Consider the following 17,508-nt stretch of genomic DNA (forward strand, 5'->3'; position numbering starts at 1 on the left):
CCAAGACCTGACCCTCTTGGGAGGGAGCAATCCCTTTCAATGATATATACTCTTAGTGCCTCTTCTGTCTGTGGGAAGTGCAAATACCACAGAAGTGCTCTGTCTGCTACTTCTTTTCAGAATAATCCAGAAGAACGCTTCTCACAAGATGTTCCTCAGGAAGGAAGTGGATTCCCTCCTGCAACTCAGATCAATGGGAGATATGCCTATGGAATTACAGGGCAGGGGGTTCTGTTTTAATTATTTCTTGGTCCCAAAGAAGAAAAGAGGTTGGCACCCCTTCCTAGAACCTCAACGACTCAACTTCATCTATTTTTTCAAGTTCAGGATGATGACGCTATTATCCATAATTCCCACTCTAAATCCTCAGGACTGGTTTGCAGCTCTCAACTTGCAAGATGCCTACTTTCATATTGCAATTCACCTGGTCCACAAGAAATAACTCTGGTTTCATGTAGGAAAATCTTGCTACCCGTACAGCGTGTCTAGTGATGGTGGCAGCATTCCTGAGTAAGCAAGGAATTAATGTCTATCCATACCTTGATGACTGGCTTATCCAAGGTCAGTTACTGCAACCGGTGAACAATATGATCCAAATAATCTTCAACCTTTTCACTGAACTAGGCCTCAGAGTCAACAAAGCCAACTTCATTCTCACGCCTGCTCGAAACACAGAGTACATAGGGACAGTGCTGAACTCCTCAGTGGCAAAAGCGTATGTGTCACAAGACAGATTTCTTGCCTTCTAAATTTAATCAACCAGCTGCAGCTCCACCTGAGAATATCAGCCACGACCTGCCTAAAACTCATGGGTCACATGTCTTCCTGCATGATGCAATTTGCCAGATTTCACTTGTGCTTCATGCAAGAGTGGTTGAGATCAGTGCAGCTACCTGGCAGATACCACATAGATACAGTCATGATTCCCCAGAAAGTCCTGTCTTGAGATTGGTAGAAGGAACTTCTACTCGTCTGCAGTGAAGTATCCTTCTCCTCATCTCTCCACAACATGACACTTGTGACAGATGTGTCCACAGCAGAATGGGAAGCCCATTTGGACCACTTTCTGGTCTTCCCAGGAGATGAATCTTCAAATAAACATCCTGGAACTGAGAGCCATTTGTTTCGCATGTATAGCTTTCCTCCCATTACTTCAAAGTGCCACAGTACACGTGTTCCAGGACACCACAGCAAAGTACTGTTATCAGCAAACATGGAGGAACTTGCCTGTCATGCTGTGCTAGAAAGCAGTCCCCCTTTGGTAATGGTGCATCAGTCACTGCATCACACCAGTGGCCCTGCACAGTCCCAGACTACAGAACACTTTAGCAGACCATCTCAGTCATCAATGCTTGGACAACGATGAAGGGTCAATCAAATGCTTCATTTTGTGGGATATCTTTTGCAGGGGAGGTGGTGCCTGGGTTTAGATCTGATTGCTTCTGACCAGAACAAGTGACTTAGATTCTGCTCTAGAGGGGGAGCCAGATGTTTTTCTATCAGACGTTTTTCTAATTCCATGGGCACCAGGTTTCTAATTCCATGAGTACTAGGTATACCTGTCTTCCAATTCCTTTCATACTAAGAGTCCTCAGGAAGATTAGACAGGACATGACCCGAATGTTGATAGCCCCAACATGGCCCAGGAAATTTTAGTGTTCCGACCTCATGAACCTGTCACCATGGTCCCAGATCATACTGCTGGCACACCCAAGATGTGATCATGCAATGGTATGGGCCAAGTCCTATATCTGGACCTAGCATCCCTCCTCCATAAGTGCCAACTCCATGGGTGCTCCAGCCCAGGAGCACCCATGGGAAAAAATAGTAGGTGCTCAGCACCCACCAGTGGGGGCCACTCATCCCCCTCTTCCCCACCACCTCCCACCAGCCATGGGTCCGGCTGATCAGCTCCTCCCCAGCACTTCCCACCCACCGTGATCAGCTGTTTGGCTGCATGCAGGAGATGCTGGGGGGAGGGAGAAGAGCGGGGGAGAGGGAGGGAAGTGGTTGGGCAGAAGTTGGGGAGGTCTGCATCTGTTATTCCTGCCCCGTTTCCTGGAGAAGTCCTGCCTAGACTGGGGAGGGTAGAAACACTGGGGAGATTGGGGATAGCAGGAGTATGCAGCTCCAGGGACTTTAAGGTTCCATTTGAATCTTTTAGGCTATGGAGTTTGGACTCCAGGGAGATTACTGATGAACCCAGGAAGCTGAGTAACACATATTGCCTCCTCAGACATCCCAGAACCGGCATGGCGCATATCAAAAGCTCAGGTTCTTCTTCCAGAAGAGAAGAGACAAGAGCTTTCCAGTGGGGCAGCTTGGTATCTGGGGAGACGAGCTTTCCTGTGCAGCTGGGGGGCTCCGGCTGGCCCGGGGCTACTCTGGCCATAGGGGAGGCTCAGGGCTCCAGCTGGCTTGGGGCTCCTCTGGCTGCGGAACAAGGCGACTCAAGGCTCCAGCTGGCCCAGAGCTCCTCTGGCCATGGAGGGAGGGAGACTCGGGGCTCCTCCGGGCAGGGGAGTGGCTCAGGGCTCTGGCTGTGGGGGGAGAGAGGGTTTCCGGGCTCCAGCTGCATGGGGTGGAGGAGCTCCAGCTGCACAGTGTGGGGGGGTTCGGGGCTCCGGTCCTGGGGGGAGCATGGGCAGAAGGGGCAGAGCCAGGGGCTAGCCTCCCCAAAGGGGGGCTCCACCCGCCGCTCATGTCCATTTGCCTTGCATTTGCTTTAAGTGCTACTGCCATTTGCCTGTTAGTATCTGCTACAGATTTTAGCAGAAGTTGCATCCATTGATCTGTCTGCATTCTAGGCTGCAGCTCATCTGGGTGCACTCTGGTTACTCACCATTGTCCAGTAAACTGAATATCTCTCCCAGTCATAGCTTTAAATGGAGTTACGGCTATAGTTCCACTAATTGCCATTAAGATTCATGGGAGTTTCTGGTCCCAATCCTTACCTTGCTGAAATACCGCCTTCCTCAGGGCTGTTTTTATTGTTCTGTTCATTCTTTCTACCTGTCCTGAGCTTTGACAGTGTCCTGTTCTATGTAATCTTTGCTTAATACCAAATGCTTGGCAGAGTCTCTTTGTGGTTTCTCCCACAAAATGTGGTCCTTGATCAGAATCAGTCTCTTGGGGAACATCCCATCATGTTATTATTTGCTCAACTACAATGTGGGCTGTAGTTAGCTCAGTATTGTTTCTTGTGGGTATCGCTTCAACCCTTTTTGTAAATGCATCCACTACTACTAGGCAATATAGATTCCCTTTTGCAGTTTTAGCTAATGGGCTAATATCAATTTGCATTCTTTGGTGACCGAAGAGTCCTTTTACCAATCTAGTATCTGCATTATTGGAAGCACAAGGCAAGCAATTATTTACATACTGCTCTATATCAGGTGTCATATTTGGGCATCACCCTGCTGCTTGCATTCTGCTGAGAGTTTTCTCCGTGTCCAGGTGTACATTATTATGGCCTAGGGTAATCATCTCAGAAGTTATTTCAGTTGGGGCAACCGACATTGGCATGTTCTCTCTCATTTTGGTGACTAGAACCAATCCTGTATCATGCTGCCAAATTTTCCATTCTTGATGTTCCACTTTAGTTACAAGCCTTTTTGTTTCTGGATCTCTTTTCTGTAGGAATATTAGATCTATTTGTTCTGTTTTATGCCCGCCTATTATTGCTATTGGCGCTAATTGGAGTTGTGGCTGCCACAATGTCCCCTTCTTGGTTCCTGCCTTATCTTCCTCATTTGTCCTGTTATTTCACTGAGCCTCCTTAGTGTCTTTCTTATAAGCCTTTATCTTTCCCATTTCTAGTGGCTGTGTTCTCTGCTGTGCTAAGTGCCAAAGATAAGACAGTTTCCCAGCATGTGCAATAGGCTTGTTATCTGCTGATCTCATTCCTCTTTTCTTCCACTGGGGCATTCAGTCTACTACAATTCTTAGTACCCACTCAAAATCTGTGAAGATAGCTACCCTCTTATCTATTGGTGTATTTCCCAGTGCTATTGCTATTGCCACAATTTCAGTTGCTTGTGCTGAGTGAGGTATACACTGTTCCCTAGAAACAATCCCATCTGACACGCTTACTGCAGCATATCATGTGTATGGTTTTCCTTCATTATAATAGCTAGACCCATCCACAAACCAGATTACATCCACTTTTTCTGCTATCCCCTAACAGTGCTTCACCTCGGAACAATAAAGATTCCCCTGGCGGGATTCCAAGCAGGGGGCACTCGTGCTGTTCCTCTTCTACCATAAGACCATATGAAACTGGAGCTAGAACTGGCACCTTTTCCATGCTCACATTTTTATTTAATAATGCTAATGTCCACTTAGCTATCTGGGCACTAGAAACATGACCGTCATTAGTCTTTCCTGTCAGCACATACTTTACCAGAGAGTGGGATGTTTTAAGAAACACTGGGGACAGTCCTATCAAATATAGAATATTCCCAATGTTGTAGGGCCCAAATTAATGCTAACACTTCTTTCTCACATGGGGTAAATTCCTGCTCCACTCCATTTAAGATTTTACATGCATGTGCTATTGGTCGAAGCCTTGTTTCATGATCCTGACTAAGCACTGCACTCATATCAGTATCAGTGGTAGCTAACTGTAGTTTGTTTTTTAAATGACAGAAGAAAATTAATGATGGAGATAAAACAGTTAAAAATTCATTTAAAATGGCGCGGAAACTCTAGGAATAAATAAGATGCAGCCAAAAGATGGACTGATTAGCTGTGGCTGCTCATGGGAGTTGTCAGAGGGAATTTTTCAGTGAACAACAGAAAGAAAGAAACAGAGAGTTGTGGATACAAGTGGATTTTACCATTTAAACTGCTGGACTGCATATTCCATCTTGTAAATGTATAGAGGGGCACATCTCTCCAGAACTATAGATTTAGTAGTTCTTGGTCAGTCACATTCTAAAGGCTTAGAGACTCAAGATTAAAAATCTTGTGACTATGGTGTCCTTAAAGAATCATATTTTTGCAAAAAGCAACAGAGGGTCCCGTGGCACCTTTAAGACTAACAGAAGTATTGGAGCATAAGCTTTCGTGGGTGAATGCCCACTTCATCAGACGTTCACCCACGAAAGCTTATGCTCCAATACTTCTGTTAGTCTTAAAGGTGCCACAGGACCCTCTGTTGCTTTTTACAGATTCAGACTAACACGGCTACCCCTCTGTTACTTGACATATTTTTGCAGTCTTTTATGCACACAGATATACATTGAAAATTAATCTTTTATTCCCTTTTTATTAGAAAAGTCACATATTAACTAAGTTTGTTTTATTGTACTAGTGGCAGTGATTTGATTATGAAAGTGGATGCCCTTCTCTCTTCATTGCCTAAAACAGTCATTAGACAAAATGTTGAATTTCTCAAAGAGCAATACAGGTAAGTTCAGTCTCTCATCATAATGTATATATAGCTATTGCATCTTAATATTAAACATTATTAATGCTTCAAGTACTGTATCCAGTCTTCCAGAACTTCAGTAAACATTTGTAGTTTTAAAAGAAGAAACTGATTTTGTGATTGTATAAACAGTTCAGGAAACCAGTGAGCAACACAGTCCATCTTAATTTTACTGCTCGTATATTAGTCAGTAATGGCAAAAGATTGACACATTTTATCTATTTCTAATCAACACTGAAAAAAGTGACAAATAGAATTATATTGAGTGGAAGTGGGGGTACTGGGAGAGAAGATGAATCAGAACATTATATTTACTTACTAATTTAAAAACCTGAAAGTAGTTAAACAAAATCACAGGAAAACTACAGCTACAAGAGAGCCTCACTAATCTGCACTGATGTGGAAAGCCCCAGTAGAGATTATTGAATTTTGTGGATTACTGATTATTGTTTGCAAGGTTAGTATATATGTTATTCATTTCCTGGAGTCAGGGATTAGCAGCATGTCACCTCTGCTCACACTTCTGGCACTCAGCACTGTCCTCAAACAAGACTATGTCACCTGCAGATGGATGATGGTACTGCTCTCACCACCAACTCTATTTGCAATAGGAGTGGGTAGGTTCTCACTGTTGTGCTTTGGCTGCTACAAGAATATATTAAAAGCCAGCAGGCAGATTTACATTTGTTTGGGAGCCTTAAGCAGTGAGTTTAAGTGTCTGTGTTTGTTGCTACCCCATCTCATTGACCCGAAACATGAGGAGCCAATGAAAGTCAGTATGCCACTGGCATCTTTCTGTTGCTAAATGAAACTGGAAAATACTAAGGTTCACATCTGTAAATCTTTATTGGAAGGACAAGAAGTGTGAGGCAAGAGGAGGGGGACTCCTGTCTTCTCATTAATGGTAAGCTCATGGTAGCCATCTTTAGTTTTACTTTCTTCCAATGACTAGTTGCAGAAACTGGTTGAGTTTTTAAAGGCAGAAAGGGCAGCATTAGAACCATGTCCGAAGAAGAGAGTAACAGAAGAACCTTCCTAAAGACTCATTTATCCTCCTGTAATCATCACTCCCAAGTTCCTGTTCAGTTTCATTTGGAAAAACTGCCATGGCGTACTGAGTCTGGCCCTGCCTTTGTAGTATAGTGAGAGGAAGAAGAGCAGCACCAGCAGCCAGTTGCAAGTACCTTAGCCCTGGATCAAAACACACTGAGAACCTGAGGTGACATAGTACTCTCCCATGGGATTGTAGGATGTGAAACATCACTCGCACTGGCTACACTCCTGGCAGCACCTAACTGATACGTTGTTTAGTGAAAAATAGTGGGAATTCACTAATCATATTTGCAATGCATGATTTATTATCTTATGCATTTAATGAGGGCCTACTATTCATTCCTATGGCTCCAGCTTCCTCTAATCAAGGACCTCTGATTAATACATTATCTCCTTTTAATCTGGTTTGTCAAAACAAATCCTTGTCTAGGAGGGACAAACAAGTTCCTCCATTCTATTGTATTTAACATTTTTATTAATGTTTTAAATCAAATTTCTGTCACTGTTGACCCTTGATGATACTTTCTAAATCTGATGATTCAGGTTAGAGAAAGGGATAAAGTGGTGCTGGGGACTGGTGGTTTCAGGTTGGGCTTATGATTTTGGACATTATATTAAAGACTGTTTGGATTATTTTATGACTAAGGTTTCTGAGGTTTGTGTAAATTTTATTTGACATTAAACTAGCCCAAGAAAGGGCTACTATGAGTTACAAAATAGACTATCTGGAGTATTTGAGCGGGTAATAGGGGCAGGATGTCTGTAAAGCAACCCCTGGCTATGAGGAGGTGCTCAGTAGGCAGCCACAAACTTGTGTAGTCAGCAGGATCAAAGACCCTCCCCCCAAGGAGCGAAATGGATATAGGAAGGATGGAGAAAATTGTCTATGAGCTGATCAGTAGCAAAAGACCCAGACCTTCCTCCTGCAACTTTTGCAAAAGCAGCAGGAGGTACAGTTTTCCAACCAGCTACAGTGGGAGGAGTCCCAAAGTCAGCTCCAAAGGAACGCTCGGTAGGCGGCCACACCACTACACTGTGGTGATGGAAACCTGAGGAAGATTCTGGCTGATATTGCTTTCATGAAAAGTTTATAATGAACAGAAAGGTAAGTATTTCTGTTCATACTATGCTTTTCTGGACACTTCACAAGGAGACTCTGATAAATGTTTGGAGCAATGTCTTATATTGAAAAATTCTTAAAGGTGATGTAAAGTGCTAAAAATATGATAAATTCAGAACTAAGAAAACCGTTGATGATTGTTATTTCCACAAGTTTAATTTAGAATTTTTCATTTCACTTACGTTTTACATCTTTTTTAACAGCATAGTAAAAATAGATCCTCAACAGAATGAACCATTCTATGATGTTATTGCTATTGTTGATCCTTTAACAAGAGAAGCACAGAAGATGGCACATTTATTGATTGTAAGATGATGGCAATTTCTTTTAATTTGTAGTTTTGTGTACTTTATCTTGTACTAAGCATGTTTTTGTTTTTCTTATTTTTACATGTATGTACTGAAATATATAAAAAAAAAAATTACAGCCTAACATTTATCTGACAGATTAGTTTAACTTAAATGGTCAAATATATGTTTAACGATATAAAAAATGAATGTCTTCATTAGAAGATATATCCATAAAATCTAACCTCATTTCAGTGCTTGAATGGATGTTCCTTTGGGTGGCTAGTGCTATTAAGAATATGCAAGAACAGTCCTCTATTGTGTGTAACTGTTGATTATCTAGAGCTGCGGTTCTCAACTGGGGTTTCATGGCCCCCTGGGGGGCCTTGAGCAGTTTTCAGAGGGTCTGCTAAAATAAATCAGAGAGCATACAGAAAATAAATGTTGTTTCCCCTTGCTCTGTCTGGACACATTGGCTCCCCCCGCCCCCTTAACCAGAGAGCATGTTAATTTTCCTGCATGATATGCTGAAACCTATTGGCTTCAGCAGGGCAGTCATTAGGGGGTAGCAAGCAGGGCAATTGCCTGGGGCCTCACACCATAGGGAGCCCCCTGCGGCATGACTTGGGCTTGGGCTTCAGCCCCGCGCAGTGTGGAAATACAGGCATATAAGTATTTGAACTTAATCTTCAGTTTTTTATTTGTGGACTTATATTATCCATTTCTTTTTTATATTATGCGTATGTGTGTTTAACTGTATGACTTTCAATTTAATATAGCTTTTAATCTACTGGATGTGCAGAAAAACAATTGTTCTGGCACAGGTGGGCTGTGGATGGGCGGGCTTTAAAAAGAAAAAGGTTGAGAACCCCTGATCTTGAGAATACCATGGATACAAAGCTGCTAAAATTACCTTCCTTTCTCATTAGTCATATTATGCCATTCCTTTAAGACTACCCATGTGAAATTTAAATTTCTTGCTTTGACTTCAAGGCCCTCCACAATTTTGCCCTAGTATATCTTAATTCCTGTTGCAGTCTGTTTTACCTCCTTCCCCTTGAAAGTGATGCAAGCCTCACAAAGTTGTTTCTTTTTTCAACTCCCATTTTCATGCCTTTTCCCATTATGTTCCCTGTGCATGGAATGTCCTTCCAATCTCGGTACACTGGACTCCCACTTGCTTCTCACTCATAACTCTCCTGAGGATGAAGCTAAGCAAAATTTTGATCTCATGGGAAATTCTGATATTTCAACATTTGTTTTTGTCCCAAATTGGAACAAAAGGTTGAAATATCAATTTGTCAGAGAACAAATCGTTCTGAAAAATTCAGTTCAGAAGTGATGAAATATTAAGTTTCAGCATTTTCAATCAAAATGAAACATTATGTTTCTGAATCAAAATATTTTTGTTTTGGATTGATGCACAAACTGTATTTTCCTGTTGTGGTACATTGCCTCCTGAGAGTTGTAGTTCAGGTCTGATGTTCCTGTTCTCCTTTATGAACTGGACTCCCTGGCTCAAATACATCTCCCATGATATACCTGCAGCTGTGTAACTTCCATGGTGCACAATGCCACTTAGTCAAAGGGGGAGGCTGCCTTGCATCATGAAAGATGCCACCCACCTAGGGAGCCCAGCCCGAGAGAGAATGGAGACCTGAACTTAATCTCCCAAGAGGCAACTTGCAGTGATAGGAGTTGCAGTTTAATGTTGAAATGAGTCAGAACAAAACATCTTGAGTCAGTTTAACAAACCAAATAAAAATATTCAGAAACTACATTTTCTCTTGAAAAACTATTCAGCTCTGCCTATTTCATTATGCCCTACAAACATTAAACCATTACACCTCCTCCAGAAGAGTGTGTTTGTTTAAATAAGCACATACACATATAAAACCTAAAGGAAAAAGATTTTAAGTTCGGCCATCTCTGGGTATCTTGTCTTGTATATGTCTGGCATCAAGACCATAAGCTCTTCTGTGCTGGGTTTATATTTATATATTGTTTTGTAAAGCACCAAACATTTTCCCGGTGTTCTACAAATAATAATAATGGTAACTATCCGTGGCATAAATCCTGTATGTTATGTAGTGCAACAAAAAAATTAAGGAGTCATCCACCAGTAAATGATTAGTGTCCCCATCATTTATGAGCAGTTTAATCAAAATCATTCGATTTGTGTGCTCTGGTGAAAGTATTCCTTTTTATAGTACCTTGTGTCATTTGGTAGTCACTTCAAACTAGTCTCATGATACTGTATTGGAGAAAATTTAAATTGTCGTGTATTAAGACTATAAGAAGATGAACAGGCTTTTGTTAGGTTACAAAGTCACAGTTAGGAGTTCCAGATAATTCAAAAACTAGTCTGAGAAAGTATGACACTTAGTAAGCCAAACTAGATTCCTTGAACCAAATGCAGCCTAAGTATACTAGAAAACAGCCTTATGATTCTGAACAGTGTTAACCTTCCAGTTTTAATTGCTGTTATATTTATCTGCTTTCCTTTATATAATCACCAGAGAATTCAGCATTAAACATTGAGTTGTCCACAGAACAAAAGAAATGTGAGCAAGAAGTTTTATTCTCATTTTGTAAATAGCAACTATGTACCAATACTATGGAGATGGGTGCATTAGAAATGACTACAAACAGATAGAAAGAAATAAGAGAGTAGGTGGAAATGCTTCAAAAATTCTGGGATGAAGAGTTTAATCTATCATTGGTAATATCAGCATAATTCTTGAATGTTTGCTACTTTGCTGTTGCAGAACCAACATAGATTTCATAAGAGAGAAAACATTATCTTTAAACTGGGAGGTACAGATTAAAAGAAGTTTTAATACATAATGCAAGGAGATGAAGACAACAGCTGTTTCTAAAAAAAAAATTTGTTAATATTTTGGAGAAAAACGTATTAAAATTTAGAATATGGAGGACATTCCATGCTGGATCAGAACTAATTTTAGGGCAGGTCTATATTTTACCTAACTTAACTGACAATAATCTTTCTTTAATGCAGATACTTAGAACTGAAAGAATTCTTAAGATGTATACTGATTGTTACTGAAGCTTTAGAAAGGGTTTGACAGGAGGCCGGGCTTAGCAGTGGCATTACCTAGTGCTTAAGTCGTTGACCCTCAATTTCCCCCTGGGTCTCTGGTGCCTCCTGTTGGCAACTCCTCCAGAACTGGGATGGCTTGACTTTTGGTGGGTGGCAGCTCAGCCCAATTTAGCTCAACTCCCTTTTTAGCGGAAGCAGTATCCAATGAACTGTAGAGGGTCCTGTGTCCTTAAAACGGAAGGAGCCTCAGTCTGTTTCCTAGCTCCTGTAGGTGGCTTGCCCTTGCCACAAGACTTCCAGTGTCTCTTTCTTCTCTTTACTTCTGAGAGGGGTGGAAGGGTGTTGGTTAGGGAACCCCAAGCCCTCCCACTCCACCAGACTCTGACCCAGGGCCCTATGAGAGACAACCAATGTCAGGCACCAGGGCATATCTCAAGACTGCCTCCCTGGACCATTTCCTACCATCACCCCCCACCACAGTCTCAACGTCCAGCTTAAGATAGCAAAAGGGAAAAAAGTGAGGGTAACAATCTTCAGCCTGGGTTCCCAAACTTTTTGCCTGCATGACCCCATTTTGAGACTTACTGTCAGCACAGGCAATACAGTGACCAAGCAATTCAAGGAATTCAGCATGTTAATTAGTGCTCTTTAATGTGGGACATGGTCTTGCATGTTGTGACACAGCTTCTCAAAGTCCGGCAGCATGTTAGAAATTGTACATCTAATATTTGATGTGACATCCATTTACAATGGATTTACAATCCATTTTGATGTGACATCCATTTACAATGGTAAATGGATATTGTGGCCTGATGGACACAAGCGCACTGAATCCAGCGTCACACATATATGTACTTGCAAATGGCACCATCAGTTTCAAGGCATGTGTTGAGATTGCAGTATAGTCATTCTTGACAGTGAACCGGAACTCTGGGAGAGAAAGTTGGACTTAGGTTCCTCTCAAGGCTCGATTGCAGGAAATTTTGATGAGCTGTTTGATTTGAGCTGCTGGCAGATCCATGGCATCAGGCTTGCAATGAAAGGGATTTCACACACAGTCAGACTTTAACATGTCCAAATCAGGGGGAAAAGGTTTCAAACTGTTGATTCATCTGGCTGAGATGCTCAGTCATCACTTGTGTGGGAGGCTAAATAATTTCATTGTCAGCCAGGAGTTTGCAGCACAGAGACAGCGACTTAAAACAGTTCTTTACTGAGTGCCAACAGGGTACTCAAGGTCATATAAAGGAAGATATGAGCCCTGCCTTAAGGAGCTTACAAGACATTGCAGATTCCCATCTCAGAAAAGGGTAAGAAATAGAAATAAATGGAGATATCCCATCTCCTAGAACTGGAAGGGACCTTGAAAGGTCATCGAGTCCAGCCCCCTGCCTTCACTAGCAGGACCAAGTACTGATTTTGCCCCAGATCCCCAAGTGGCCCCCTCAAGGATTGAACTCACAACCCCGGGTTTAGCAGGCCAATGCTCAAACCACTGAGCTATCCCTCCCCCTGAGCTGGTAGCATAGGCTCTTACCAGCTCAAGCAGAGAGAATGCTCTGTTGATACGCTTGCTGCCCACAAATAAGGGTCTTCTGGATTCAAGTCTCTCACATGGATACTTGAACAGCTGGATGGTGCTAATGGCCAAGTGGCGCTCGCACAGCCACCTCCACACAGCCTGGATCTGCTCCACAAATGTCAGGCTAGGAGGTGCGACATTTGTGGAGTAGGCCCAGACATGTTTGTGGCCATCATTGTCTCACAAGCGAAATCTTGCCCCTTGGATCCATGACCCCATCTACTGATCCACAGTTTGGGAGTTGCTGAGGTAGTTCCTCCCTTCCCAGTGGAGACTTCTGTAGCAGCTTTGGTCAGGAGGTTTCAGGGCAGATCTGCCCTGTTCCCTCATCTACCCCCATCTGATTTGTCTGGCTCCATTTAAAGCCCTTGCTCTAGCTGGAGCATGGTCTGCAGGTTCAGGGGAATGGAGTCACCTGGGCTGAGAACTGCTCCTTAACCCCGTCAGTTCTAGTGTGGAGTTAATACACCGCATCACAGAGGGAAAAAAGATTTGTCAAGAAAATAGTTTGTTTTCAAAGCCAAAGAAGTTTGATTAACTACCCAAACCCATTTTTTAATATGGAAAAATTCTCTTTTCTATTAGGTACTTGGAGATATTGTCAACATGAAACTGAGGCTGTTTATGAACTCTAGATCTAAGTTGTCAGAAGTACCTTTGAAGAGGTGAGTAAGAAACTGTAGCTGTTCTTTGAGATATGTGATATAATATGACTAAAAGAAGCTGCAGTGATACAATCTCCTCAAGAGTCAGTAATAGTTCAGGGAGGCTGATTCCTGCTCCTGGATTAATATTAAATTGAATAGTACTGTGGTAGTTTATACATAACAAGATATATTGTGTGAGATTAAAGTAATTAATGAGAATACATTTTTCCAATTTAAAATCACAAAAATATTTACATTTAAAAACACTGATTCAAAGTTTCTTGTCCATTGTTTTTTCTGCAACAGTTAATCTCTCAAACATCAAAAAGAGTTGAGAGAGCTACACATGGGGTCTTTTAACTAAAATGCATAATATCAGCTTCATTTACTGGCCCTCATTCTTTCTTTAAAGCATTTATGGAATTCCTCCTTGTTCTTTAGTATTTCCATTTTATTCTCTTCTGTAACCCATCAAATTGTTTCACTTAATTTTGCATGAAGGTGCTCATTTAGAATAACACTTAGAAAAGTCTTAGAAAAAGTACTTGTGCTTGTCCCTTTTGCAAAACTCAAGACTATTTCTTCAATAAACATTTTGAAAGAAATGTAACTCTTATTCTAAGGAAAGTCGTGAAACTGTAGAACCAACACAAAGGTCAGAAGCACCTGTAAAATCTTAGCATGACTGCTCTAGGATGTGCCATCAACCAGCCATCTTTCTAAAAGACAGGACGGCTCACTTTCAAGATTCTTGAGCCCTCACAATCTTTGACAGATAGTATTGGAAGTTTTCTGCTACTGTTATTCCCTGGAATTCAATGCTCCCCTGCATCTGTTCTTCTTTCCCTCTCTTATTATCCCTATTATATATAGGGATATTAAAGCCAGTTTCCTCAGAACAATGATCCTTTGGTGTGTGCTCTATCTTCATTGTTCTTAAAAAATGGGAGGATTACAAGAATCGATAGATCTCAAAAGACTGAACAGATGGATAAAGAAAAGTACACTGAGAGTGAAGACTTTCAACAACCCTAGTGACTGTGGCCAGGTTTACATCACAAAGATTTGTCAGCATATCTATCTCGGTCAGGGGTGTGAAAAAATCTGCACCCTGACCGACATAGTTATGCCGGCAAGCCCCACTGTGTTGATGCAGCTATATCTGCAAGAGTCCTTTTGCCAATATAGCTTATGTTGTTTGAGAAGGCAGTTTACCTATACTGACAAAAAAATCTTCTTATGCCGATATAAGCTGCAGCTCCACTAACAGTCTCTGATGGTATAGCTATACTGGTATAGCTGTATCGGCAAAAGCTCTTTGTCTGCAGGAGACTTTCTGATGTCTGTGGTTGAAGTGGTCACATACTTTCATCTGCCACAGGAGAGCCCTAAGTTTTGCATATGAGAGTTTACACTTCCAGTATTGGATTTTCTCATTTAGGGCTAGTTTAGATGGTGAGCTACTGCATAGAAACTGGTGAATAAATCTACAATGCACTAGTATGATGTGCACTAACAGGCTGTGTGGACTCTGCTATCGCAAGAGTTCCCTAGTGCACTTTGATCTACTCCCATTTCAAAGCAGAGTAAATCTAAGTGATTTACAGCAGAGCTTGTTGTGCACAAACTCACTGACTAGACAAGCCCACAGTCTCTCTTTAGTCCCCAGAAACTTCATGAAAATGTAGATGGTTCTGATTGTTAGATTCAGACACCAGGGAATCTATCTTTATCCCTTACAGGATCCCCTTGATTAAGAATGCTTTGTCCCCAGGTCTCCTGCACCTTTGTCCTGGCCTTTGTGATCTACCTTGTCCTGGAGGAGCGCAGTTGGTGTGGTGGTTTGTAATTCAAAATTCAGTCTTTATTGCAGCTAGGCTTGATCCATTAATCGTTTTGAATATTAGGACCAAAACCTCAAACTGCAGTGGAAATTAACTGGTAGTTAGTTAAGGGGCTGAAGCATGGGTCTGATTGCTCACAGTACTCTAAGCCGTGCAAAAGAGGGCAGCCACATTCTGTACTTGCTGGAATATGTGAATTGTCTTCACATTCAGTTTCAGATACAGTGAATTACAGTAATCCAACCTGGAGGTGACAGATTCATGGATCAGTGTGGCCAGGTCTTCATCTCTGAGAAAGGGATGGAAGTTTCCTAGTGAGCCAGAGGTGAAAAAAGACTTTTTTAGATACTGATGCTGTCTGGTCATCCATGTTTAGTGGGGAGTCAGATAGGACCCAAAGAGTTGGCACCACTTTCACAAATGGTGGCTTTAGGTCTACAGTGGAAGGTAGAAGGAATGTCTCAGCTAGTTCTTAAATGCATTTCCCCCTTCTGATAAGCATCACTTCATTCTTGCCTGATGAAAGATTAAAGTGAAAAATAGCTGTCTACATCCACTCCAAATGATAACTCACTTTGGGGGGTAAAGAAGACCTTATTATAGCTGGAGTCTTCTCTAAAGATATAGGCCTCTAGCAGTTCATTGGTCTCTGCTGCTCTAGGTCTGCTAGCATTCTGCATAGACTTTGCATCCTTGGCAAGACTTCACACGTGGACCTACAGAAATTTATACTTTGAGTATGGAATCATTCATATGGAAAATGTTTTCTTTGGAAAATATCCATTTTGGAAATAGCTTCTCCTTCACCCTCCCTAAATTGAAGTGCAAGATTGCCAATTTAAGTCTTCTTGACTCAGTTGTTCTCTTAGCATAACTAATTGGTATGGAGTTTCTGGTACTTTTGTTTAACTAAACGATAACATTAAAGTACTCCAAAGCTTGTGTCTCTCACCAACAGAAGTTTCTCCAATAAAAGATATTACCTTACCTACCTTGTGTAACCCATAATTAGGTCCACTTCTTTGTTTTCTGCTTTAATTTTATATAGTAATCAGGAAGCTGGGTCACTACCAAAATAATTAAATCATTTGTTACAATATTTTGAATTCCCTTGTTTTTGTGCATTCTTTCAGGCATAAAATAGGTTCTTTGCAGGAAATAAATAATTGTAGGGCTTCATAATTGCTAGGCCAATTTGAACTTGCTCACATATACAAAATGGTCTCATTCTTCTGGTGAATATTCTGCCTCCAACCTAGTCTCCTGTCTTCTTTTGGCTTTCCCATTAACACATATGTTCTAAAAGTGATGAATTTGTAATACTTTTGGTTTGAATTAACAATCAAGCATCTGCTTTTGTAAGGATTTAATTGTGATGCCTGAAAAGTCTCCATCACCAAAGTTCAAACAAAAATGTATCTACAAATATTAAATATATAAAAAGTGAAACAAATATAAGGAATGCCAAAATTGTGTCTGATATTTAAGACATCTGGGATTCTTCTTTAAACATATTGTCACACTTAGTCCTTTCAGATATTAATAACATGGATCTTTGAAAAATTTAAGTTACCGTGGATTATTAGGGAGTCCAAAGTGTTTGAAGGGGAGAGTAAAAATCTCAAAAGGATATTAATACTTTTATTTAACAGTGTTTTATTCACTGTGTGAAACATAGTTTGGTTCATTGTGATTTTAATTATTTCCTCCTCCTTCAAGTGATGGTCCCTACTATATTCCACCGAGGGTTATGCACAGGCACCTGGAGCCAGAGCATTTCAAAGTATCATTGCTCAGCTGTCCACGCATGTGTCCTTGTATTGCCTTATGGTTTCGCCTGAGGTGATAAAGGGCGAGGTGGACCTTCTGCAGCTCCAGTTCCTTCTCACCGCCACATGGTCTGAGTTGGAGCTTCTGCTGACCTCTTGTTCTTAGTGACACATTTTCAAAAACAGTTCTTATTTTTGTTCATAGTTAGGATTTTATTGTTTTTTGTTGTACTTTGGTAATTCCTAGCAGTTTTTTTTTTAATTAAAAACTTAGGACTCCACTTCAGCGGTTTTTCCTGCCAAACATCCTCCCCAACCCCAGCTCCTGTGTCTAGGTAGTGGATTATGCTAAAGATGCCAGGATTCAAAGTCTATGCTTTCTGCCCCTGTTCATTTTCCATCAGCAGCAAACACCAATGCTGTTTGTACTGTTTGGGGGAAGCCCACATTGCCTCCAGGTGCAGTATCTGCCTTTCCTTCCCTGCTTGTATGCAGGAAGCCGAGCTCTCCGCCTCAAGAAGCACCTCATGGAGGTAGCCATGGCTCTGAAATCAGATCCTGGCCAGGGAACAACCCTCACCCCATATATCAGCCTGAGCAATCCAAGAGTGCTCCCCCTACTGTGGAGCCTCCATCAGGATCTGCCAATACCAGTGCTATGGACCCCGCATTGGGGCCTAGCCATGAGCCATGGAAGCATGTGCATAAGCATGG

The 17,508-nt window shown here is 41.6% G+C and overlaps 1 protein-coding gene across 5 annotated transcripts in view; it reads left to right on the plus strand.

Moving 5' to 3' along the window:
• UGGT2 (UDP-glucose glycoprotein glucosyltransferase 2) overlaps positions 1-17,508 on the plus strand; it is a 302,913-nt gene that overhangs the window by 196,575 nt on the left and 88,830 nt on the right. For all 5 annotated transcript variants that reach the window (XR_010597726.1, XR_010597727.1, XM_065581050.1 and 2 more), the window contains 3 exons: positions 5,315-5,410; positions 7,808-7,910; positions 13,120-13,199. Coding sequence is in view for 3 of the 5 variants with exons in the window: in XM_065581050.1 (XP_065437122.1) it covers positions 5,315-5,410; positions 7,808-7,910; positions 13,120-13,199 (279 nt within the window). In the remaining 2 variants the exon portion in view is untranslated. The remainder of the gene's footprint in view (positions 1-5,314; positions 5,411-7,807; positions 7,911-13,119; positions 13,200-17,508) is intronic.

This window comes from Chrysemys picta, chromosome 1, assembly GCF_011386835.1.
Source record: "Chrysemys picta bellii isolate R12L10 chromosome 1, ASM1138683v2, whole genome shotgun sequence".
In the NCBI taxonomy this organism is placed as follows: Eukaryota; Metazoa; Chordata; order Testudines; family Emydidae; genus Chrysemys; species Chrysemys picta.